The 27,830-nt window shown below is 37.3% G+C and overlaps 1 protein-coding gene across 3 annotated transcripts in view; it reads right to left on the bottom strand.

Annotated features, from left to right (window-relative positions):
- LOC139959075 (vascular endothelial growth factor receptor 1-like) overlaps positions 1-27,830 on the bottom strand; it is a 140,647-nt gene that overhangs the window by 95,054 nt on the left and 17,763 nt on the right. The window contains exons 1-3 of one of the 3 annotated variants that reach the window (XM_071956638.1): positions 14,099-14,240; positions 10,405-10,563; positions 5,850-5,903 (exon numbers count right to left, since the gene is read on the bottom strand). In XM_071956638.1, coding sequence (XP_071812739.1) covers positions 5,850-5,903; positions 10,405-10,563; positions 14,099-14,120 — 235 coding nt within the window. In that variant the 5' untranslated portion in view covers positions 14,121-14,240. Of the gene's footprint in view, positions 1-5,849; positions 5,904-10,404; positions 10,564-14,098; positions 14,241-27,830 lie in introns of those variants that run through there. The other 2 variants (XM_071956636.1, XM_071956637.1) reach the window with 2 other exon arrangements.

The following is a 27,830-nucleotide window of genomic DNA, read 5'->3' as shown; positions in this document are numbered from 1 at the left end:
GTCCCCACCTAGTATGAGGAACCATCCTCCCAAACTAGAAAAAATTGTCTGATAACAAGTATGGCCAAGCGTTCAACCACATCCAAAGAATACATTCGTGAACAAACACAATTAGTTTGCTCGATCGATCATAATAAAGTGTAACAAACGCACTGCAGTCTGGCTTAACCCCCTTCTGTGTAACACTTTTTGAAACTTTACAAAATCTTTGTTCATACGTATCCAAAGATTTACTGCAGCGCCATGGCGATTGACACTCAACTTCCGACTTTCACCTACGTTACCATGGTAACCATACCACATGAAGGAACTTGACATACATACACCTCTCTGGATAGACGGCAACAAAACAAACCCAATATTAGTATCAGAGTGGGAAAAATTGAACGGTACATTGACCACTATATTGTTCCAAAAAGGGAAACGTGAACTTCAGGCATTTCCTCGGTTAAACAAAGATGGAGCTGCTATGTATATAGCAGCTCCCTGCCTATACTTATAACCTACATTGTAATAGACCTTGGTCATATAGTGGGTACATTATTATCATCATTAGCAGCCCTGTAGACTTTACTCATATACTGTCGACAGTTGCTTTCGCAAAATAACTTTCGGACATACAGTGCACAAACATCGATTCAGTTTCTGTTGAAGTGGATGTTATAGCGAGAGAAATCACAGCAAACAAACAAGCAAATTACTTAGTACCAATGTAACATTTATCTATGGCTGTATAATAATTGCTTTAATAGGGAATTGAATGAACTTGCACAATAACTCTACTAAGTACTGTAGCTCCCACAAATGGAACCCTCAGATCTGGCTCTAGCTGACATACAGTATATACCGTAATTCAATCTTTCTCCGATCACAAGAAGTAGCTTTGCAGGTTGATTAGATTTAATTCAAATTATGGATATCGCTTGTAGGGATTCATCCCTTTAATAGAGAACGATGCAGTCCATCAAGAAATGAGTGACCACATGTATGTACGCAATAATGTATGTATGTATTTTAGATCCTCCTGCAAGCAGGAACTCGCAAAGAAGCCTCAATGGCTTATCAAAGCCGCAAGCTGACCGAAGTCAGTCTCTTACATTCATATTTAACGTCCATGATTATGAATTGTCAACAACTCTGTAACTGGACGACGTACATTAATCTTGGAGTGACTAGAACCGGGAATCTTATAAATGGCAGGCACCGGCGTTAACCACTGAGCTTACACTCCACGTAAACACCTTAACATAATAATGTTATTGGTTAATGCACTATATACTGTAACAGCAAATTTTATGATGTACAACAGAATGGACTTTCTCCATGTGAACTTGTGACATGAGAGCAGGACCGGTAACTCCTGTACGCTTACAATATTTGGAGCTGAATTGTGAATATTAAGCTCTCCTCTAATCCATGTGTATCTATGGGATAATCTCTGAAAAATCTTTTGTAGAACATTATGAAGACTTTGAGGGTACGGTATATGTATATGAGAATATGAAATGAAGACAGTTTTTAACTCCAAGAAATGAGGAAAGTTCGTTAAATGCTGAAGCCAATTGTTTACTCAATTAGTTTTGTAGGAAAACCAGACAGATGAATTTTCATTTTTAAGCCTATATATTGTATGTGATGCATTACTCAATATATCCTATAATATGCATTTGTGTCCTTAAATCATGATTAATGACAAAGGTTCTATCTTACACCATCCTGCTGTTCCCTCTTGCTTTCCTCTCACTATACCCATTCCCCCCTTCACCTTCCCACTTCCCCCCACACCCCCCCCACACATACACTCTCTCGTTTCCCAAATATCAAAAGTACAAAACCAGCATCTCATTAACCTACATATTCTAGTAAAAGACAAAATTTGACACAACATTTCCCACAGCATTTGTGAATTGAATAAATTACCAAGCATTTTAAGCATAGCAACAAAAGCAACACAACAAAAAGCACATAAAAAATAATCCAATCAAATGTCTAGCTGTGAACGTCTGCACAGCTGTCTACAACAATGGTTGAAAGTCACCTAGCTTGGTACATTCACAGAAGAGTTTGTGTGCATATATTTCGTGCATACTTGCAACAAGTTTAGACAAATTTAAGCCATTTTACTAATACAATGTGAAGCTCTGCACATGTATACTGTCACGTTATCATATTACATGTTCTTTATTTAATGTGGAGAACGGTGCAAACTGGTGTAAATTAAGCCTGCCTTTAGTTGCGCTCGGTTTTGACTTTGCATCATTCTAATCGAGCCAAATTATGCAATCTTCACCTTAAAGGGTGTGAAGGCTCGCGCACAAAGAAACGTCTCATGCCGGTAATCTGACCTAGTTTCGAATGAGGTGTAACAGAAGTGTTAGACACCACCATCGATCCCAGAAAATACACACACAGCTTGCTACCGTCGGTAATTAGACACTAGTGTACAGTCAGTACATACAGCTACGGTCAATACCCACAGCACAGTGTACAAACGATGGACATCTCAGGTCCAGCTAAAGATAACAAGGTATCACGTTTCATTACTGTCTGCATTTTGTAGCAACAAGAAAAATACTTCACTTGCAAGCAACAGAAAGTTAACTTTTTAATATGGTGGCACACAGTTTGGGGCGAGTCTTCAATGCCTATAATGTAACATGGTATGGTTTCAAGTACAGTACATAATCTTTGGACTTGAACATTGAAAACCAGGAAATAAGTGTTTCCTCAAAATGCTATGCAACTTGGGCATTTTTTTGCATTGCTATATAGGTGCAAAAGATGTACAGTACATGTATACAGGTTATGGCAGCATTTTGTACTCAGGCCCAAGTTCTGTATAGTACACGAGACAAATTTCAGAGCCTTCAAAACTGCCACATAAAAAGCTTTGAACAGTAAATTATTTCCTGTAAACTGTGTCAAGTTTGAAATTCATAACAAAATGTAGGAATACATGAGAAACATTTTATTTATTTTTTTCAAATTTATGCATCTGGCAAATATACCAGAATGAATGATGTCATTCAGGACACTTCCAGTAAATGTCTGTTTTTATTCATAATATTTCAATAATTTATCCATGTCAGAGAAAAGGAATATTTCTAACCCCACCCCCCAAAAACAATTAAAGAAGCATTTTCATAAAATGTTGCATACAGAGTGCATCGTCAACTATACCCAAAACTTTCCAAATGTATCAGGTTTCAAGGACGATCAACAAAGACGAATAACGTAGCTCAGGAAATCTATCAAAGAGCATTTGACAGGATATGACATGCATCACAGACCACCTACTGTACATTACGATGATTCAACATCCTAGAGCAGTTGATGGGTTTGTCGGTCATAATCGGTTACACCAAATCAACCATATACTGAGTTGTTAGATCTTGAGATATGGAGATAGGTTTTTCATCTAGAAATGTAAATATTTTTGTCTTAGGATAAACGTTTTACATATATATTGTTTACGACCATGCAGAATACCATTTTAAGTGATAAGTTAACTACAGTAATTGTACTGAGGAGGCAACAGACAACCAAGCATATATAAATAACCAAGCATTGATATATAAAATTGTACTACAGTATGAACAGGCAAATATAGATAGGTACATATAGGTACATGCAGGTACAGTACATAGAAATCATTCATAAGATGGGGTGGCATCATCACTATAAATGAAACACCACAAGTGCATGCTGATTCATCAGGAACCACAAGATTCTAATCTCCAATTATTAAAGTACCTGCTACTGCTACTGCTACTAAAGTTAAAAGTGTCAAAATCTCAGGGAACAATTGTTGATAATCAATTTTGTGACAATTTTTGCAGAATAATATTTTTTCACTATGTAAATGCAGCGAGCGACTTAAGGGTACCAACAGTGCAAGCATATAACAGAACAGTCAGCTCAATGATGATAGTTGTAGAGTTATGTAGATTCTATGACCTCTACTTTAATCTTGATGTTTAGCGGCTTAATTGAGCCCATATTTAGTTAATTGGTTCATGTCGCAAATTGACCCAGATCTGCAGGTTTCAATGGTTTCCTGTTACAACTATTACATCACAAATTCTACAGGTTAATGTCCAGGTACGACCTGCTAATTTTAATTGTCATTAATTGGCGGATATACCTTCTCTAATTGCAAACTCTTACGTTGTTCCCCTTGTTATGATGGGTATTGCGCCAATCTAATTTCTAGTTTTGGTAAACCACACTGGATGTTTAATTCCAATTAGTGATATAACCACCAACGTATTTCAGTGTCTGTGGCAAAACTGTACCAGTTACCAATTGCTGATACAGGTGTATTTAACCACCAAATCATTTCATGGTTTGCGGCAAAAATAGTAACCCCTATGTGATAATGTTGTTTCATTGATTGCTGGTAAATCTTTGTTTTAAATCATTGTAGCGATTAGTAGAACGATGCTTAAAGGGATGCTGTATAGACCCCAACTATAGCACGCTATCATGGAAATTTCTTGAGATTTTTACCAATTAGTCTGCAAAGCCTTGTATGAGGGTCCTTGTGTGAATGCTGTACAATTAACTGTACACTGTAGATATGAACATATTTCCACACAGTGTTTACACAAAGGGCCTAATGGTGTTGAGAAGCTATGCAGGCTTATTGTTGAGCCTGAGGTCCATTTCCCACTGTGGCAGGTCGATTACATAATCACTTAACTTTCCTAGCTGTAGCGTGCTATAATTTGGGGCCAAAAAAGCGGATCTTTAAAATTGTATTTCACTGGTTTGTGGGTATACATCCCTAACTGTGTTTCTATTGAATTCTGCCACCCAATCAAATTTGAAATGTTCTTGGTTTAATACGACTCCTATCTAATTTGATTACTTTTGCTCAATCCTATTTCATTTTACCAACTGGTAGTACCATCCACACATTACTTCATGTTGATGGCACAAGTGGTTATCTACAGTCTTATTGGTCAGTGGTAGTTCAACCAATCTCATTTTATATATACCGGTTGTCAAATGCCTACAGTATATATACATCCAATTAGGTCATGGTTGGTGGTAAAACATTACCTCAATTGTATGTCACCGGTTGTTGGTGCTCCAACCCCCATATTCTATTTTGCACAGTTGGTGGTGCAACCACTACTTTTATCTGCTGGGGTGCAACACTATTTTAAATTTACAAATTCGTAGCATATTTCTGGTCTCATATTTCATGGTCAAATGGCCACACCCCTGAAATTTTATAGGTTGGTTGATCAACACTTCCTCATTTAACAAATTGGTGGTCAAATAATTGGTATCACAACTACTACTGTATATGGGCTGGTTGATGGCGTAGCCCTAATCTAAATTCAAAGGGTTTCATCGTGGTGCAACCTGATTACTGTATCTATTGTTATTGATTGGACAGGGGTACTACAATTAACCCCTTTTTTTATTACACCAATTGGTGATACAACCCCTACATGATCTCATGGTCGATGGCTCTAGATGTCCCAAATGGATTTCAGCACATGATGGTACTATATGATACCATAAATTTTATTGATGTGATTGGTAATATATCATTACACTGTAAACTTGACACACATTTTGCACAAACATGCAAAAAAAGCAATATGACATGGCAGATTTCTGGTCAGTTCTGATAAAATTAACCCCTGTCCACCCCCTTTGGCACCCCCCCAGTTGGACAACAAACTGTGCCATTTGACACATTCATATAATACAACAGGTAACCAGCACCACATTAAAAACTATAAAATCATACTTTATGAGCGAACATGTCAATTTACAAAGTGCAGCACTAAACACAAAGCATGCATGTTATACACAAACACAGAGGCATTTACCAGAGGTATCAACAGGACTTTTTACAGACAACGGTCCATTAAATGCTGAGATGGCTGCATGTCAAGAAGAAAATATAAAATCATTCAGATCTGTGAGTCATTCAATGCATGAGAATACAAAAAACAGATCTAAACAATAGAAGAAAGCATTGTTAAATATGATGAAATCGTCATGGCAATATGTATCAATAGAGAAATAATACAGTTCATGCCTGTTATGAAAGGTAAAATGCAAGCTAGCCTGATGGGCAATGATTTAATTAAGACTGAAAGCAATGATCTCAGTTATGCAACTTTACAATGGATGGATGGTCGATCTGTCTGTCTGTCTAGATTGGATGGATGGATGGATGGATGGATGGATGGATGGATGGATGGATGGATGGATGGATGGATGGATGGATGGATGGATGGATGGATGGATGGATGGATGGATGGATGGATGGATGGATGGATGGATGGATGGATGGATGGATGGATGGATGGATGGATGGATGGATGGATGGATGGATGGATGGATGGATGGATGGATGGATGGATGGATGGATGGATGGATGGATGGATGGATGGATGGATGGATGGATGGATGGATGGATGGATGGATGGATGGATGGATGGATGGATGGATGGATGGATGGATGGATGGATGGATGGATATGAATAATGGACTGTATTATTAAATAGTATGTATACATTCATGATTAAGACAATTAATGTTACCATAGCAACAAGGTAATAAATATTGACAACATCATACTGCTCAATTGATATCAAGTTCCATATGACTGTTATAAAGTAAATTATTGAAAACATCGGTATCTGATCGGTTTCTAATTGTTATCAGTCGATATTGGGATTTGTATATTATAACCATATTATCCGCAGAAGCCAATAATAACAACACTGGTACAACACTATATAGTTGAGATATTTATTTACATGTTGAACACTAACAATATTTTAGCTATCGCCCCATGTTTGCACGAATTCTTGGACTCCCATCCAGAGCTGCCAATTACTGTTAGAATTAATTTGCACTATTTTTCATGCAAACCAGTGTGTATGCATGCATGCCTCTGTGAGTGCATACATACAGTAGTACACGAAACCGCTGAAACTTACAAACAATTCTCGGACAGTCAGCTGGGCCAATACTTCCATCATGTTTTATTCACAGGTAATTGAGAATCCCTTGTTATTACTCAACTCGTTATTACTCAACACAAAATACAGCTTGTCTAAAGAAGTCAGGAAGTCCTACAAACTCTGAAATGATGTCCATGTGTTAATAGGAGGTATTATTAAAAGTTATATAAACAAAATTGTTTTCTAAACCTTTGAACTCTCAAAGAAAAGGGAGTGCATGTGCTTACAGTCATTGCATCTAATCACAAGCTGTTTCCCTGAATCGAAAATGATGTCCACTTGTTCATGGGTAGTATTAAAAGAAACTTTAAACAATCAACTTAAAGTTTTATAAACCTCAGAATTCTCCAAGATAAGGGAATGCAAGTGACCAGTCATTTGCTGTTTCCCTGAATCTAAATTGAAGTGCGCTGTATCAGCTGACCGGCAAAACAATATACTAGCCTACTGTTGGCGAAACTTTCCACCGTTTCAAACACTATACATGCAATGATATACATTTATCTGTATAGATAGATACAAATGTCTGCTAGGCCTGCTGCAAGTTACAGCACCTTTCTGACATTTCTAAGTGTTTCAATGTGATAATGTAATTTTCCCATTTTAATAATGCATGGTATTGTTTTTAGAAGTGAATAAACAGGGAATTCCTAGAAGAAAAAAAGCAAGCTATTAAAATGCCTGGTGACCGAGATTCCGCAAATGGCAGTATACAGCTGCGGGCGAAAACTGTGTGAGAAAATTGATAACGTCAGAGCTTTGACACCTGAAGGGGGTGCTCATTAAAACCATCTCCTCGAGTTGAAACCCTTGAAGATATCCGGCCCGAGCCTGCCTGAGAAAATGTAATCAAACACGGTGCGAGCTCTTTGGCTTCGATCTTCTTGGCATCTGTCATTCGGGCAATTCAAGCCAATTTGTGCTATTTAGTCAAACTAGAAAATGATGTCATGATAAAACAGAATCATGTCATGTTAAAAACAAAACTCAAGACGATCTTCAAAGTTCATTTGAAATGTTATAATTTAATTATCTACAGTTACAGTTATATCCTAACGAGATATTCAGCAGTTGACAAGCTGACAAGCTGTACAAAATAGCTAATTAAATACTTAAGTATCTATAAAAACAGCTTTTTGCACACATTATTTTCTTCTTTATTTCCATATTTTTTTTCATTTTTCCATTGGTAATATCCTATACAGGTATATACAATGTTGTGCATAAACTTTAGAGCTTTAGAGAGTTAGATTTTAAGCTATTAACTGTAGCCTAGAGACAAATTTCAAGTAAATCAGGTCTTGATTTACTTTACTTTATATAAAATACATGAGAAGAGGACATAAGGATGCAATTGGTTGAGAAAAGGTTGAGGAACTCATCAAATTCAGTCATTGTGACCACCAACAACATTTCGATAAACCTTTGGCGAACAAATCTAATATGTACAGTATGTACGCGTAAAAATGCAGGTGGCTATATATAGTTTGATGGATTGCAATCTCTTTTGGAAAATATTCTGCCATAAAACTTCTGACCAAACTGCAAAAGCACTGCTTCAAGCCTGGAAATGTATTAATAGCACTCTTAAGCATTTCCAACAGTCTCCTAAAAAGTATGTCTACGTTTATCCGCTTAAATATTACTTTAGCACTGAGATACCTACAGTAATTGTATATCATCCAGCTGGTGTTCTAATTTCAACACTGTTAGTTTACGTGACATTTCATCATGCTGCTTTTAAAGAGTCCATTTTTTTTTTCAGCCTTTGGCATATGAGACTGCTAATTAGTTTAAAGCCCAAATACTAGTTCAGATTTGCGGCCTATAATTTAATTTTGTTTCTTTCACACGACTTTGATACGGGCGTCTCTCACGTAAAGAAGCTCTCATACTGTGCACACCGAGATTACAGAAAAATGGTAGACTAGTTTTTGTTAAAATCTGTCTCAAACTGTCAAGGCCCATCGACAAAATAGGCTACAAACGGGGTCCCCGACGCAAACAGTATTTGTAAACATTACATATACCACACACAGTCGACAGCATAAATTTATTCAAAGTACAAATTAAGTTGTTAAGTAATGAACAGGTTACCTGGGCCAGGAGGATTGTATTAAAAAAAAAAAACATGTTTTATAGGTGACAAGACATCCTCCTTGGTCTATGATACGGGAATCATTGTGCACTGGCATAACATTGCAGTGAAAGGGTTTTACACCGTCGATTGACCTGTACAGATATGTCACAGACAGTCCTGAGCCACAACACATGCATGCAAAGATGCTGTCCCCAAACTGTTTCACTGTGTCAAACTTTCCATCATTTTCCCAAAAAAAATAACTCTTTTAAAGAATATAAAAATTAGAAAAGTACAAAATACATCCTGTACTTTTGAACTACATGCAGTAACTTTAAAGGTTAAATTTTAGGCCAGTCTAAAAAATATGTGTCAATGGAAACTAGTTTAATATAAATACAATTGAAATAAGTCAAATGGAAACTAGTTTACTATAAATAAAATTGAACTTTAAACTTCAAAGCAGTCCCAAAATATCTTTCCCACACTACCGTAGGTCTCATGCATGTACTTAAACAGCAAAATGTTTCTTGGTTATGTCGCGGGATGACGTATAGATGACGTATATATTCTATATAGTTAAATTTTAATGCCCGGTCTTGGAAATAGGTTAATGAAGTCATGCAAAGACATTTCCCACACTATATATATATATATATATATAGTAAATGCTGGTCTCGTTCAGTTATGGCAGATGTTCTCGGTTTTATATGTTGTGTGACATACGTAGAAAGTATATTAATCTGTACGGTCTCACAACATACCCGACTGGATTGTATTGATTACTGCTTCATTGCTTCGATCCTCCAAAAAAGTTATAGAAACTTATCGATCCAAAAATGCACGGACACACCTATAAAGCTAAACCAAATTAATCTAGTGACATTTTTCAAGGTAGATCGGTTTATTAGACATGGAGAAGTTTTAGAACTGGAAATAGGCATATATGCTTCTTATTCTGGTACTCAACACTCTACATGGTAACCTGAGAGAACCGTCTTCCCCTCCCTTCCCCCCCCCGCCCCTTGACCCCGCAGAAAAGCCATTTTCAGACCCTTTCGATACCAAACCCATTTTTGCTGTTGGAATTCTCTCCAGATGGAACACACAGTTTGAACAATGTCTCACTGAATATATTTAATACATATGAGGACAAGAGTAAGCAGAATATTTGGTAACTCGTGAAATTGGAAGAAATCTAAGAATCTGAGGATCAATGTGCATTTTATTGTTAACATATTTACTACTTATTAACCATGCAATGAGACTGTTCCCCACAGATTGTAACTGTAAAAAATACTCATGCAGTGCAGATCTACTGTGACTCACCTAGCTGTCGTTCGAAGATTAACTCCCCATCCACCGACCACAAAAGTGAAGAAAATATAGAATCTGAAAAATTGCACAGAAGTAGCACCGAATCCCCCTCGTGTACATTATGAATATTCACATCAGGAGAGGATGGCTGGACTGCTCCAATAGTGTATACTGGAAAAAACAAAGTAAGACAACGTTGGTTAATGGGACCACCTTAACGGATAACAGATTTATAGTTTAACCGGAAAAGATAAAATTTTGAAAATATATATAGCACCAAAATTGCTTTGTATAGTGGGCCAAGTGCTACTCATTTTATGCAAAGATTTATAGCTTCTATATATATATACATATAAATATATACCTTCGTGTGATGAGTTCCAAAAGGACGAAACAGGTTGTGAAGTGATATTTTTCTGGTGTGTTGATCTCTCTTAATTTAATATTTTGTAGTTCTTCTGATCTACAGAATTATATTAATTCATGGTCCCACACATTTCAACAAATTAAAATGCATACTTTGTCAAGCCCACAATATGTTTTACAGTTTTCTATGAAGCCTACACACCAATGAGGTGGGGACATAATGTTAGGCTACTGTACCTACAGTTAGAAGCTACAGTTAGGCCAGCTCACAATTGTGCAAAATGTATGCTTACACCTGTCGTTCAATTGCAAATGTAACAGAAAGTTTACTTTATATCACAAGTATCTCCAATATCCAAAATTTATCACTCAAAGCAAGACTCTTTTGTTTTCAGCAAAAATAGAAACATTTCATATTAAGTGGTCATGAAAATACTAAGTGTTCAAAGAAAAAATTTTACCTTACTATTTAAACTTTAGAAATGGAGGATTTTTCATTTTCCCTCCTATTTCCAGACATTTCCTGTATTCCAGACTTGTTGGAATTACAATCATTTTTAACATAGTCTTATGGTAGAATTTTCAGCAGATTAATTTTATCTTTGTGCTCTCTCTGGTAAAAAAAATTTGAAAAGTCTTCATCAAATCCAGACTAACGTGACTATCATATCATAACAGGGTTAATACAACCATTGATGCAACGATAGTATTAATTATAAATTTATCATTTAGCTTGCACAGCCTTTCTGACTTGTTTTTTCACACATTGCATATAGCGTCTTATTCTTTGAATGCTCGTAAAACAATAAAAAACTATAATCGCTATCGTGGCCCGTTGACTCGAGGTTGTAAGTGTCTGTGAAGATGACTTCCATTTTGTTACCAATGACTTACCAAATGGACACGAGGATAACCAATTTAGACGTCTATACCTCCTAAAATATACTACTGAAAAGAAACCAGAGCATATATAATCGAAATGGGTTGGCATCTTGATATGGTTGACATAATACCCTCGAATATGCAGTAGAGCATACTAAAATACTGAATTTAAGTTGCCTTGATCTTAGAGCTTCAGGATATAGTCGCATTCCACAAATAGAGGGAGAAAATGTCATGTCTGTATGGAAGTAAAGCCTTACTCAATTTTTTGGCATGAAAAGATAATTGATTATATATTATCTTCTTGACAAATGTTGATTGACATTTAAATCCATCATCCAAGTTACAATCTAGGCTCTCTGTCATCGGAAGAGAAACGACAAAGTCTCAAAGATGTGACATAGGCGAGGAAAAACAGTAGGACAAATAACTATAAACAAACAAATAAACAAACTAACAAACAAATGAGGGAGTCAGCGCAACAAACTAAAGAAGGAACATTTGATCAAATGAAACAAAGGAAATGAACGAACGAACAAACAGACGGACATACCAGATGTACAAGACAGAATTTAGTCTAGTATGAAATAAGCGTGGTTTATTTTGCATTTTTTCTGGGGATACATACCATGTAGGTTGAATATGTATGCTTTAAATGTACAAAGAGAAAGGAAATGTTCTACAAAAAGGTTATTAGGCTTAACGAGTAGATCCACTCCTAAAGGACTTAATGAATTAATACACATGATCAAATGGTTTGAAAGAGCAAAACTCCAAGAAATATAGTATTATACAGTAAGTTACAAGGCCTCCTTTAAGTTGTAGGTCTTACCAGGGGCGGCGATCTGTTTCAAATATTGGGGGGGACATTTGCTTGGATGCAGGCGAATTACTATCAAAGCGGAGTGCCACCATTGGTTGGCGCGCAGCGTACAAGAAAATTTCTGGTTTTGGTAGCCCCCCAGATCACCGGAAATGGCACTTCTCGGGCTTGAAAATGACCAACCAGATGTACACTTTTGCCTGAGAACCAAGTTTTTCCGAATAGTTTTTTTTTCCATTCATAACTTTTTTTCAAGATTGTCACCAGTCACACATCATGTTCGACCTCATCGCATCTCCTGTGGATCATTGCTTTTGTAGGTAATTCTACGTAACGCCCCACAATACCCGTCAGCCCCACTTTTCAAGGTTTTAAGCCCATTATTTGTTCAGAATTTGAATAATAAATTCACTTCAAAACACACCCATAATGTTGCACAAAATTTCATCTATGGACAACCAATATAGAAAAACCCCCCTCAACCCCTAATAGACCGGTCAAAATTGCACGAGTAGAGGGAAGTATGATGAAGAATGTTGGTCAAGGAATTTTTGAAAATTCAGACACAGTTAAATTATTGGTGTACAAATATTTAAACCTCTTATAACGGCTACTATAAAACTTCGATATCATAGAAATTGATCAAATCATAGAAAATACAAAAAAAAAATGCTCGAGGTGGAGGGCGGTCTCCACCCTTCATCCCCCCCCCTCCCTTGGCTACGCACCTGCGGTTAGAAATCTTGTAGGAAACAGGCCAAATGGAAACCCAGTGAACCCATATCGATGTGGATCATATATATGATTGTACGTACTTACACTCAAACACAAGATGCAAACCAAATTTCATTACGGATGCAGTCCGTCTAGCTATTCATTTCGAGAAAAAAAAAAAAAAAAAACTACTTTCGGTCATATATAGTAATAAATTGTGACACGGTTAGACAGGCGCCTTGCGAGGAATTTGCCAAGGGAGGGGCAAAGCTTGTACCCAGACTTTCTAATTGTAGCGCCACCATAAGTTAGCGCTAAGCCCAAAAGAAAATTTCGCCGAAAATGCCTCCCAGATCGCTGGAAATGGCATTTCCCAGGCCTTGTAAGTTGCATCTAAGCATTTTCTATTTTGAAATTACCAGCGATATCATAAAAAAAATACAAAACATATGCTTGAAAAAAAACTATGCCACCAAATATTGGGGGGATATTAGATACTATATCCCCCCACCTAAAATATTGGGGGGACATATCCCCCGTCCCCCCCCCCCCCCATGATCGCCGCCCATGGGTCTTACGATAGGCCCACTGCAACCTAACCAGCTAGTAAACTTTGCATAGCCTACAACTAACAAGTTAGCCTAGCGTAAGTTACAATGTACTTCAATTGTGGTTAGGCTAATCATAACCTATAGCCTGCTGGATAGTCATGTTTGTGCTGCATGGGATCGCGTACGTTATTCTGAGATTGCTAGGATTTTAACAGTTAGCCTTAAAATAGCGTTGGGATCGCATTTGGGTGCGACTAGGAATGGTTTATTTCTAAATCGTGAAAGTAAGGACCCGCCTATTATACCCTGATGTTAGTGTTAACCTAGCTTAGGCCAAATTTGAACAATAGAAATAGGACTACAACCTTACTGAAGTAGGTTAATTGACCCATGACTGCGTCACAATAATAGGCCTTTTGCCTAGGTTACGCTGGACAAGCATGTACCAGTGATATGAGTAGCTTGTAACGTGACTGCAGTTTGTACTCTTTCCGATTTTGTAGGGAGATTCGTATGTAAACTTTCCAAAGTTAAAGTAGGCCTAGGTCGCTTATGTTTGTACCGTGCATGTGAGCCATAGTTGCTGGGACTGTACTACTAATAACGTGGAGGTCTTTGTCGGGTTAAACGTTACTCTAAACATTCACAACGCTTCCAGTTGAATACACTTGCATACCTAAAAGCCCAAACTATGGCTTTTATCTAGCAAAAATGTGTCAAAGTGATATACGATCTGTCTCTAAGTCTTCTTCTGAGAGGAAAGAAAAGGTCACTCCGTCTGCCTACTTGCACAATGTACCTTCTAATTAGTGTAGTCGCCTCGAAACTTACAAAATAGAGGCCGCCTTCCTCAATTTGTATTCTATGCAGCCAGAAGGTAAGAATACCTGTATGAACTGAGCTGGATATTGGACAAGATCCATTGACAACCAAAATGGAACGGTCGAAAATTTCTCAAGATTTATCAATCCGTTCTCCTGATTAAACATACCGACGTTACACTACTATATAGATTATTGTCATTTTACTGCATACTTTCGAAATGGAAACTGCAAGCTACCAACCAGCGGTATCATTTTAATATAGCGTAGAATCGCACACCTTTTAAGCAAAAATCATCTCAAAATGCTACTTGTGGACGATATTTGATACAATCCGTACCAACATTGAGTAGTTTATAACTTCTGCCAAATGGTTTGTGATTACGCTTTGACATAAACATATTTTATCTTTCCAATTGCTGGTAGATAATTTTACTTATTTAACTTTCTCATATTATCAATTTTTACGTAAGCATGTATATGCTATTGCACAACATACTCGACGTGTAAAGGAGAGAAAACGGACATCAAAACATAATTTGTTTCTTTAGTCGACAAAGTCGCAACAGCTATGATGAAATAAAGCGAAACCTTGAAAGGTTTGCAAATTAAAGAAAAAACACATCAAAGGGAACACAAACCAAACCACCATCTTTGAAGTAAATGTCAGAGATATTTGCGAAGACTAGACAAAATTAGACTAAGTTAGTCTGGCGTGGAGTATAACCGGGCCGGCCGGACAATTTAATCCGGCGCTTGTAGTGGGGGAGGGGGGGTGGGGTTAATGTTACATCAGAGGTATTCTGGATATGCAAAGAAAAAACAGCGAGTAATTGAAGTTCCCACACAATAGTGTAAAGTAGGCCTCCGTTTCTGTTGTAACAAGACAACACGTTGTATTTTAAAATAATACGTTTAATTAAGCGATATGACATATATCTATCTCTTCATTTCTCGTTTTACTTTGTTCGTTTGAATATTTGTTTATTCTTACAATAACTGCAACTCGACACTACAGGCTTTTATATTAAAAGAAAAAGAAGAATCGATGCAGCATTTGCAACATTACCATATTCAATTATGACAGAGAGCTTTCACTGATATTCCCTGAATATAACGTATCGTGATACTCAAGTCACGCGTCCGACTATGCCATGCGTTAGAAGAAGGATGTCGCGATACTCAAGTCACATGTCCGACTAAGCCATGCATAAGATATAGGATGTCAAACCCATTTAATTACCTTATATACCGTTAGGGTTACTTCCTTATTTTGGATATTTCCTCTTTCGTCACCCGTAACGACATTCATTGTGTAACATTCATTGGTTACAAAATCGTTTTAGGTATGTTGATAAATATTCGTTATTACAATTATGTTGCCAGATGCCTACTGTATGATTTCCGGTACTGGTGGAGCACGGGATTAATGACCAACAGTCGCATCCTATAAACCACACGGTATTGCCCCTCTCCTTCAACCCGCCAAAGAAAGTTTTGGGCATTCCGACATATTAAACTACTATTAGGTTATGTGGTCGGCTGCGTCCCGCTAGGGGTTGAGTTAGTAGGGAAAGCCCACTCCCGGCTAGCCCCGGAGCATTTACACAGATCAAAAGTAACAGGTTCAATATCCCAAGAAGATGTGGGAACCGAATCTCGTTGCGTTGTAGTGTTATTATGTTACTAAAATACATGCAATATATCCGTATATATATAATGCTTTTGCAAGTCTCTGATACCTGCTCTTATATATATGGTATGAAGAAATTCCTGCCCGCCCCGCCCCCCCCCCCCTCCCCGCCTCACAGCGAATGGTTGTTTGCTTTTAGAGCCCAAATTTTGGACCACTGACTACCAATTAGTCCATCGTTACGCTGCTGTCTGTAGTGTTCCTTGCAACAGGTTCCATACCCGTTCAAACATGTGACTGAGAGAATCGCTACAAAACTGACAAAGCTTTTCTTATCTTCACAGGAAACAATTTGATATCTTACGATTTACAAAGTCACGAAGACAAACGTTGCTCGGTACATTCGGAAAAGGACATTTAGACGCCGAGACAAATGATTCTAGCTGCAGGTCATCATGAGCACAGCTATTCGGGGACAGTTACAGTTAAAGTTCTAATCCCAACATATACGCCCCGAGCAGGTATCAGCACCTTGCAAAAGCATTATTTAAAATAACATAATAAGATTCATTTAACGATGACGTCATCTTAACGTTATCATCACTTATAGTGATGAAGTAGAGGCCGTGAAGGGAATGGTAGGCTACGAGAGACTATATAGTATAACGAACAAATATGTCGATAAAGGGGGAAATGTTAAGTTTTGTAACCATTTGTATTATTTGTTTGAAGAATATATACTAAGAATAAATCTAGTTTCATAGATTGGTCACAATAACGTTTTTCATTTTTCAAAGTGCTTGGTGTAGTTGTAAAGTATAAGAAGTAGCTATTTCTCTCATTAAGATGGCTTGATATACACACAGTAGGCTATATAGAATGGTTCAGTACAACAGTATTAAATTGAGGTGACAAGATCGGACTTCCAGCGAAACATCATTGCAACAAATTGCAAAATGTGAATCTAGTCTGGTTTGATTTGGTCTTGTGAAGTTGATCCGAAACATCCCGTACAGTACCTCATTAGTTTCAACCCCTGGCCATTCCCTTCTGATAGTGGACGATAGGACAGACGTATCTGGAAAACCTGCCGTGGGTCAGTGGTACCCTCACACACACAACATTGCGATCAGAATTCAAAGAATAACGGGCAAACATTGTGCCTCTTTGCATTGTCTGAGGGAGATGCATGCATTATTCCAATACCGTATCACTGCGATACAGCTATAGAGAACTCAGTTGTTTCTGAAACCAGTCAAAGAACATATAACTACTATAATCTATAGCCAGACTATATGGCTGCGCCAAATATGTATAGAGTTATAACATGGAATGAGACAACATTTAACGAGATTATATCAAGCAGATAGTGGGATATACATAGTGAGAGTTGATTATATTGCACAGGCATGCAAAACGATACTTGACATTCAAACTCATCTCCGGAGTTCTGGCATGCGTCTGACTATTGATGCGATATATTATTCTGACTTGAATTTATTGCTGATGGCTGGAGCTAACTTCTTTCTGCTCCTTAATAAATATGGGCCACACCGTGATAGTTGAATGAGACGCTGTTGTGTACGTCTGAAAAGTCATCGGAAGAAGAAGGGAAGGAAAACGGTTCAAAAGTTGCCAACTTTAGCCTTGTACCGTGATTCTTAAGTCAATTTACAGTTCTTTGCAGCCGTCTCATGAATAATGAATATGCAATGTTATGGGAGGATGTAATCTTCTTCTTAATGCACTACAATTACAGAAACTGTCCTGTCAAAGACGAGCATGATCCAATTTTAGTGCTGGCTTTGTTCTTCTTCAGTTCTTAACCCTTGTTGGTTGAACAATCGCTTGAGCAAGTCATTACACCGTTATAATAGCCTATTCATTCCTCCTTGTCAAAATGTATGTTTCTCAATATATATATATATATATATATATATATATATATATATATATATATATATATATATATATATAGGCCTATATATATTTAGACCCTTCCTCCATTTTTTTTCTATGGAGTTACCTACTTCATCAAATGTCACAATCAATTTAGTCGATTTGCTATAAATATTTTACCGAGGCTAAATCATTTGCATCGCCGTTTTTGACGTCAACATGTAGAACATTTTGTCAATATGAGATCAAGGATGATCGCCGCGTGGGCGTCCGATATGAAAGAAAAATATCAATAAGACAACAAAACCATAGGAATCTTTGTCTACAAACGTAGGCATTTTTTTATGAAATATTAATGTTTGTTATACACATATTGTCGTTCATTAATAAGAGATATTCAGGTACAGTATCTTTCTCTAATCAACTTTTTTTTTTTTTTTTAAGGAACCAAAGTAAAATCCAGGTATAAAGGGTGACGCAAACCTATTATTTATTTATTTTTAATGTTGATGTGACATAGTCCAACAGAAACGTGATATCTAGTGATGATTCTATAGCTTGGCCTCCGTTTCCAAGATCTTCATCTCTAAAATGATATGATATGTTTACTTTTGTTCCTTTAATTAAGGCTCCTACTTGATATAATGTCAACCTCCCCATTTTTTCTTTAAATAAATACTAACAATTTGATTTATCCGTTTAAATCTTCTTTTAGTTTTATACAAGCAACAAGAGTACACAAAAATGATGACACCTGATACCAGTTGCCGTGGCAAACGTATAATCTATATATTATATATATCGTCTTTGGCGTCAAGAAAATCTAATACGTTCTCTATCTTGATTGCTATTGCAAGGAACTGAAATAAATGGCATGTGTTCTATAGACTGAATCAATCCCAGTCGCTTTTCATGGATGAGTCTCTGAGGATAAATATGTCATTTCTGAGAAGAGAAAAGCAATTGTTGAAAAAAATACAAAACCTTCAGTGATAGCAGTGTTTTTTTTTTTTTTGTAACGGATTCATATTTATCAAATTAATTTTGTGCCTACAGTAATTCTGCAAGGTTTTTTTTCCAAAGTAGAAAAGATAAGAAATGTCTGAATTTATCAAAATCAATTCTTGATATGGACCATACGCGTGATGGTTACCGGTGATTCAAGATTATTCTCCACGCACGTGTGGACAATAAGCAAAATGGTATCCATAGCAACGCGTTACGAGGAACAAACTTGACTTTTCATCTTGTACTTACGTCCAGCCCTCTGACGCTCTGTTCTCAACGAGAGTCTTAACAGAATGTACCGTGCATGATCCATCAATTACGTTCATATCCCTACCCCTCCCCGCCACCACCCTCAACCCCAACGCAACCCGACCTTCAACCCGTCCATAGAGTTAACCTCTACAAAAAAAATCTGTTTCACTTCTGATTTATTCCACATGATACAGTAGTTAAAGTTAAACAAGCAAGATTTTTTCTTCAGTGCAGGTTGAGGGCAACAATGAGTCAACTTCATGGGAATCCTTGTCATTTGAAATGAAAGTAGGACACACGTATTTTACGTCAAAGCAGAGTGAAATGTGTTTGTTTTTTTTTTGGGGGGGGGGGGGGGTTTGGAATGCCAAAAGCACCTCGAGTGTAGCGATGATAATAGTTCTATAAAATACAAGATTTTAATATGAAAAAAAAAAGATTAGTATAAAGCATGATGAGATATTAAAATACTCGATGATAATGTAACTTGTCGTACTGTTATAATGTTCCTGAAAAGGTTATCAATTTTGGTGAGCCGTTTGTCCGCGGCGTGGCCAATGCAGAACCAAGTAGACATCCTTACAAAGGAACGAATAAGACAGGTCAACTGCGTCGACCAATTTTATGATTATTATTTTTTTTTTAATTTCGTTTTCCATCTTCTTGTGACAACCTTTTTGTAAGATAGTTTGAAGTCGCAAATTTCATCTCACTCCCTGACCATACTAATATATAATGTCTTGACATAAACATCTATAAGAGTTGTTAAAGTTGGTTCTTCCCTTTAACATGGTTTCAAAACAACTACCGACTCCGCCGCTGCTTTGGGGATTTACCATACCTCGGCACTCACCGATTAATGTATTTACATACATGATCGAAATTCATCAATCACATATCATTTCCTCAGTGACTATTTTACAGTATTATATATACGTAGATTCGCCTATGTGATCTGTGCCTGTACTGCGACGGTTCACTGCCCTACAAGTTGAACTATGTACATCTTCCTCCACCCCTTTCGCTTGCTCTCTCTCTCTCCCTTGTCACAGAACTCACTTAGTGAGACACTTCATATTTCCATATGCGATAGCAATATTGATTTTAATATCAAAACGTATAATTTCGACTTCACCCAACACCATGTAAAAACGTGCACGTGGTGTAGCGTCTAATTGCTGCGAAGGGCTTTAGTGAGCTCAATTTACGAGCGAGACATTTATGAGAAATTTAAAAAAAAAATAAAAAAAACTTGTTTTTTATTAGAACACCGTTCAATTCCAATATTTGACAGGACAAGACAATGGCATTTAAATTGTGTGCAAAGCGGGGAAACAGGACGAGAGTCTTAAATAGTAAAGATGTCTGAGCTGAATGCAGAAACTTCTATTAGACAGGACTCATATAGTTGAAGCAGGTTTACTGACTTTAACAATATATATGTAGTTTAAATAACCCCCCCCCCCCCCTCCCTGTTAACTTCTTCAGCTATGGCTGTAGAGTTGAAGTGAAACGTACACACAAGTAACTGGACATAGATTCTTAAGTATAGTGATAATAAGAAAGATAATCTGAGAACATCAAGCAATATAGCTGGATAAACAATAGAATAAACTGTAGTACTAGGTCTGTGAGCAGAGGTATCAAAAGGCTGATAGGACATATATCAATATCCCATATACGAATAGCTACATGTTATTCGGAGTTTGGTCAATCATTGACTCTTATTTATCCCATTTTCATCCATAGACATTTCATAATTTCCTGGGAAATTATCAAAACTTGCAGAGAGCAGTCACAAACAACGCGTTTATGGAAAGCCGTTTTAACATTTAATAAGGAATTTCAGATATCTCGTAATAGTTTCAGATATCTCAAATTAAATTACAGATATCTCCAATTTATTAAAGATATCTACAAATAACTGCAGATATCTTAAAATCAGTTTCAGATATCTCGAAATACCGGAGAATTTCAGATATCTGAAGTTGAATTCGAGATACCTGCAATTATATTTCAGATACCTGAAATAGAATTTCAGATATCTCGAATTCAATTTCAGATATCTCGAATTAGAATTGCAGATATCTTGAATTCAATTTCAGATATCTCGAACTCAATTTCAGATATCTCGAATTCCATTTCAGATATCTGAAATAGGATTTCAGATATCTCGAAATCTATTTTAGATATATCGAATTCAATTTCAGATATCTGAAATAAAATTTCAGATATCTCGAATTAAATTTAAGATATCTCGAATTGAATTTTAGATATCTGAAATAGAATTTTAGATATCTAAAATAAGAAACAATATTAAGATATCTGAAATTCCCGATTAAATGTTTAAATGGCTTTCCATACGCGCTGCAATAGTGAACAAGGAAGTCACGTTTCTGCGAATTGCATCTCTTCGTTAACACACAATATGACATTGTAATATTGCAAGATCTGTATACATCTTATTGATCAAAGGGTGACTGTCAGCTGGTGAAGGTCGCAAGTAAGTTCTTGAGATGCTAGAGAGAGAGTTAGATTTGAAAGCTAGATACGGTATCTATTATATTCGGAAGTTATAATAAAATTACCCGTCGAACCGTGTAAGGGCTAATTGTAACGCGATACAACGGTACAGAGCCTACCATTGGTCAGTCATTATGACGCACTTGGCCAATGATATAATTAATTGGAGAAAGCCGACAAAGCTGATGCAATTTCGTCCATCATTCAACCTTATAAATAATGTATTCACAACAAAAGGATAACGATAATAAGATGAAAATTGCAACGTCTGTATACATATGTTCGTTAGTATGCTCAATTTCAAGAGCTGACTCACTAAGATCACATGGTGTGTTCAAAACGAGGCATGGAGAGTTGCAACAGTGCAATTTAGGAAACAGGCTGAATTTTATTGTTTCATTCATATACTGAAAAACAAACTGCTTCATCTTTAGGTGAAAATCAAAGCCTCATAGCATTATATATCGTGGTTTTACAGTTATTGCAACTTTGTATGCAATAGTTTAATAATGCATCTGGCAACAACAGAGTTAGTGATGTCATCATGGCATTTCTTTACAACGTACAATCATTTCTCCACTGAGGAAAATAGGTGTTTTACGAACAAGTTGTATGAAGATAACATAGCCAAGTATATGCTAACATTCTCCAAATGTATCACGTGTCAATTGTAAACTTAACAACACAATTACAACGAAAATAAAATCTTTTAAATTTTGAACGTCCGTCATGATGACGTCACAAACCATGTTCCTAATATGCTCGACTTCCTGAAGTAACAATGGGTTTACCTGGTAACAATACGTATGCACATTCAAACAGAAAAACCTAAATTTAAGAATAACATGTACTGAGATTGAGTTTTTTCAACTAACAGCGCGACATATTTATATGTTCCATACAAGTGGACCATTGCTTGCCACCGGAAGACGATAGTGGGTCAAATGGTCGGAGACAGTGGGCGGGGGGTGGGTGGGGTGGGGAGGGCGCAACATAATTCAGACGTATAGCACTCAATAGGAAAACATTATCCATAGTATAGGTATGTACCGTATACGTATAACAATGAAACCGTACAAACGCCTACAGATGATCAGCAAAATATTCACGATTGTTTCATGATCAATAAGTATGTCACTTTGTTTTGTTTCTTTATCGCATTTCATGGTTTGTAGTCGGTAACTGTTGAAACAATTTAATGTCATGATTTCTCAACTCCGCAAAAATAAAAATAATGATAATTATAGTGACGATGACGATAATGATGATGATAACGATGACGATGATGAAGTCGTCGTCATCGTCATTATATTTCTATGGAACACTATAGAATCAGCTGAGTGTCTATGGCACGGAAGTCGCACGGTTTAATTTGGATTTCTAGAAGAATGTTTCCGTGTAAGTGACCGCCGTCAGCTAACCCTCTCGACCGATTAAGTGGTTTTACTTTCCCAATTATGTCTCCCTTCTCACGTATTATGGGGGGGGGGGGGGTAACAGGTTTATGCAAACGGTGGCAGAACGAGGAAGACGCCGGCTTGACCGTAAAAGAGGACAGAGACTTACTATCCAGGATGATCTTTATCGACAGATGTGATGAAGAACTGAATTGATTTTTCAGTTAGTATATGACTTTAATCACACCCTTGGGTGCAAAATTTCATTATTCCTGGATGTGGATGTTACGCACGGTCCGTTATTATCGAAATGAAATGATAATGGCTTCCCCTAGAGAAGTATATGTTTTTGGTGACATATTTTGCCTTACTCTAGAGATCATTACGTTTTCATTTATATTTATATATATATATATATATATATATATATATATATATATATATACAGTACGCAAGAATATATTAATCACATGTTACTCCGAAGTCCAACCCAAATCGACCCTTGTAATATCAACGAAGAATGTCACCCATGGAAGTGTCCCTCAAGTAGACTAGGGCGTTTTGTACATATGTTCCATACTATAGCATAACAGGAAGATATTAGAAAAATCCATGGATATATATGTAAACGTGAAGTGTACTAAGAAATGCTGCTGAGATCTTAAAAAGTCTACAGTAGCCTATGGCCAGTGGGATAGCCACGGGAGGATAACCATATCTGCCATACACCCAACCCATCACCCCCTCCCCTCCCCCCCCCAAGAAAAGGCGGTAAATTGTCACTTGTTTTGGGTGGGGGAACAGGTCAAGCCTACCTCCTATAGAAAAGTAGTGCCCGACCCCCCCCCCCTCTTAAAAACAGAAGGTCTAGCTGCGCCTAATGCATATGACTTTTTCACGACGGTGGAACGTACTGATACTGCCAATATACAAACCAACTTAATACGGGCAGGATTACCGCAACACATGGTATGATTCCTACTCAATTAACTTGACTTTCTATCACATAAATGTTTTGTCGTCAAGTTCTGCAATCTACAAAATGTTAATTTATTTATTAGACAGCTAAATATATCTCAAAATTCCTTAAGCGGGTTTCTTCCCTTGTTATACCCCCTCCGAATGTCGATTGGAGAGAGAGAGAAAAAAAAAGAGAGAGATCGCTTGATAAAGTAATCTAATCACATCAGATTCAGCAGGTTTGAAGGTGACGGGAAAGAGATGCCCATAACCTTGCTAGAAAATTAGTTCTTGGAAACCCAAATCCTTGAATTTCTGTGCATAAGCAACCGCACTATACATGTAAGAAAATACCGTGGATAACTGAGCGGAAAAAAGCGACGAAGGAACGATTGCTTTCTAAAACGGAATTTCAAACGGCTTGGTCAGATCGTTGTTCCTATACGTCCCTATACTCTACGTAAAATACGTATTACATGATTCTTTCCATGTATTAAACATGGAGACGGCTGACAGTCTGCCCCAAGAGAATCAAAACAATCACCGAAGTAATTGACGCTTCTTACCCCTCTTCTCTCGCCATTTTGACAGAAACTAAACAATACATGAGTTGGGAGAGGGGAGAGGGTCGGTGCTGAGAGCCAGGTAGGACCCAGGGGTTAAATTAAAGGACACCGTCTGCTATTTGTTTTAGTTCAAAAAGAGAATAAATTATTGTTAGCCCCCTCTGACCGTCATCGCCGTCGGGTCTTTGAGGGGAGGGGGTGTCATATACAAGGGAGAAAACGGCAATAACTTTTAAGTTCCACTTTTTTTTTTGGTTTTGCTCTCTTCTCAGGAATGAACTGCATGGAATACTCGGTTTTATAAGTTCAATGCAGTGTAGCGTTAAGGATGTTTAGTTAAGTTTAGTTTAGTTTAGTTTAGTAGAAAAAAAGGATCAGGAGGGACACTTAAGTCCCCACCAAGGACCCTATAGAGAGAGAAAAAAAACTGAAGACACAAACACTCAAACCCGATTACAATGCTTAAAGTGCTTGTCCAAAGCATTCTTAAACCCATTGACACTACTTGCAAGGACAACTTTCTCAGGCAAACCATTCCACTCATTCACAACCCTATAAGAAAAAAGTTATGCCGAATATTAATCCTACTATGTGACTTTTGGAGTTTAAGACAAAGACTTCTGGTACAACTACTGTTAGCAAACATGAAAAAGTCGGTAAAGGATAAATTGTCGAAACCATAAACAATCTTGAAAACCTGAATCAAGTCCCCACGTAACCTCCTAAGCTCCAGTGTGGTGAGATTCAACAGTTGTAACCGCCTATAATAAGGAACACTCTTTAAGGAACTAATCATCCTAGTAGCCCTCCTCTAGACCTTTTCAAGTACTTCCTTATCCTCAGCAAAATATGGGTTCCAAGCCTGCACAGCATACTCCAGATGAGGCCTAACCAACTGCTTATAAAGCCTAACTACGATGTCCTCTTTCAGAAAACTGAAGTTCCTCTTGATCATACCTAAAACCCTATTACCTCTTTTAGCAGCTTCAAGACAATGTTTAGAAGGTTGCAGAGATGAGTCAATGTAGATGCCTAGGTCTCTTTCAACAGAGACCTCCTGTAACTCCACACCATTAAGATTGTATGCAAACTTTTGGTTACTAATACCAATGTGCATTACCTTGCATTAATCAATATTAAAAAGCATTTGCCACCCCTGAGACCAGGAAAAAAACCTTATCCAATCCGTTTGAAACTTCTCAGAATCGCTTTTGGAAGAGACCTCAGAATACAATTTGGTGTCATCAGCAAACTTCTTAGCTGTACACAAAATATCTCCGTCGATGTCATTTATATAGGCAACAAACAACAAGGGACCTAATACAGACCCTTGTGGAACCCCACTAGTAACGTCCTGCCAAGAAGAAGCACAGCCTTTAATTACCACCCTCTGTTTCCTATTACCAATCCAATTCTCGATCCAAGACAGTAAATTCCCATTGACACCCATACTCTTCAGCCTAAGTAAAAGACGCTGGTGGGGAACTTTATCAAAGGCCTTCGGGAAATCCAGGAACACAACATCTACAGACTTCTGCCTATTCAGTGAGCTTGTTACATCTTCCATAAACTCAAGGATATTAGTGAGACAAGACCTTTTTTGACAAAAGCCATGTTAAGACCCTCTGATCAAAGACTGACTGCTGAAGTGACAGACCATAGACTTTTTAACAATAGACTCCATGACCTTACAAACAACACTAGTGAGACTAACGGGCCTTTAATTACAGGGCTTAGACTTATCACCCTTCTTGAAAATTGGGGTAATATTAGCACATCTCCAGTCCTTAGGAACATAACCTTCATTCATAAATTTACTAAAAACCAATGAGAGTGGAACGCAGAAAGGTTTGCAAAAGTCTTCAACAAATACGGATGGATTGCATTCGGTCCAGAAGCTTTAGAAACATTAAGACGAAGCAGCTCCTTTAAGACAACCTCATCCGAAAATAAGACCGTATCCAGTTTAGGCCTATCACTGCCCCCCTGAAAATCTGGAATACTAATCATATCTTCCCTTGTAAAAACCGACACAAAATAGTTGTTCAAAAGATCTGCAAGATCCTGACTATCAGTGACTACATTATCAGCCTGTGGTGCCCTAAGAGAAACAATTGCATCTTTAACTTTCTGCTCTGACCTGACATAAGAAAAGAAGGCCTTAAGGTTATCCTTAATTTTTAGGGCAATGCTATTTTCGAAATCCAATTTTTCATCAGAGACTAAGCATTCTACCTTCAGCTGATGAAATTTAAAATGGCCAAAAGAGATTCAGATTTAGTCCTCCTAAACAACTTCCACATTCTACGTTTTTGCCTAATTGCACATCTAACTTTCTTATTCATCCAGTGAGGCATACTGCTTTTACGACGACGATTCTTCCACGGAACATGATTTTCCATAATGACCTTTAATTTATCAGCTAAACAAATCCAAGACTGAGAAGCACTCATATCTCTAAACAAATTAATCCAATCTGTACCCTTTAGTAAAGTTTCAATTGCCTCTGTATCTGATCTCGAAAATTAAGGACTTTTTCCTTGCTAACAGAATTAACGACTTTGCAAACAACATCAAAAGCTAGTATATCATGATCACTAGTTCCTAGTTTTCCTAGACCCGTCAAATCAAAAACATTGCTTGGATCAGAACTCAAAACAAGATCCAAGATGTTATCCCCCCTCCCTCCCCTAGTAAGGAAAGTAACATGTTGATGTAAAAAGCAATCTTGCACAACATCTAGAAAGTAACTACCCTTCCTACTACTGGAACCATCCATCCAATTAATGTCAGGAAAATTAAAGTCGCCCATTATAACAATTGTTATGATGTTAACATCACCTTTAGCAGCCTTTCTAATTGAATCAAACAGCAAGACATCGTTATCATCGCTGCTGTTAGGAGAACGGTAAACAACACCAACAGTGATAACATCACTGGACCTCTTGGAGTTGTCTGTGGACAACTCGCACCAGACAGAATTTACAAAAGACTCTTGCAACTGAGATTTCTCAACACTTACAATGTCATCCCTAACATACAG

This window comes from Apostichopus japonicus, chromosome 18 (genome assembly GCF_037975245.1).
Source record: "Apostichopus japonicus isolate 1M-3 chromosome 18, ASM3797524v1, whole genome shotgun sequence".
In the NCBI taxonomy this organism is placed as follows: domain Eukaryota; kingdom Metazoa; phylum Echinodermata; class Holothuroidea; order Aspidochirotida; family Stichopodidae; genus Apostichopus; species Apostichopus japonicus.
The sequence above is the reverse complement of the archived record's forward strand: the minus strand, read 5'-3'. Positions and strand labels throughout refer to the sequence as shown.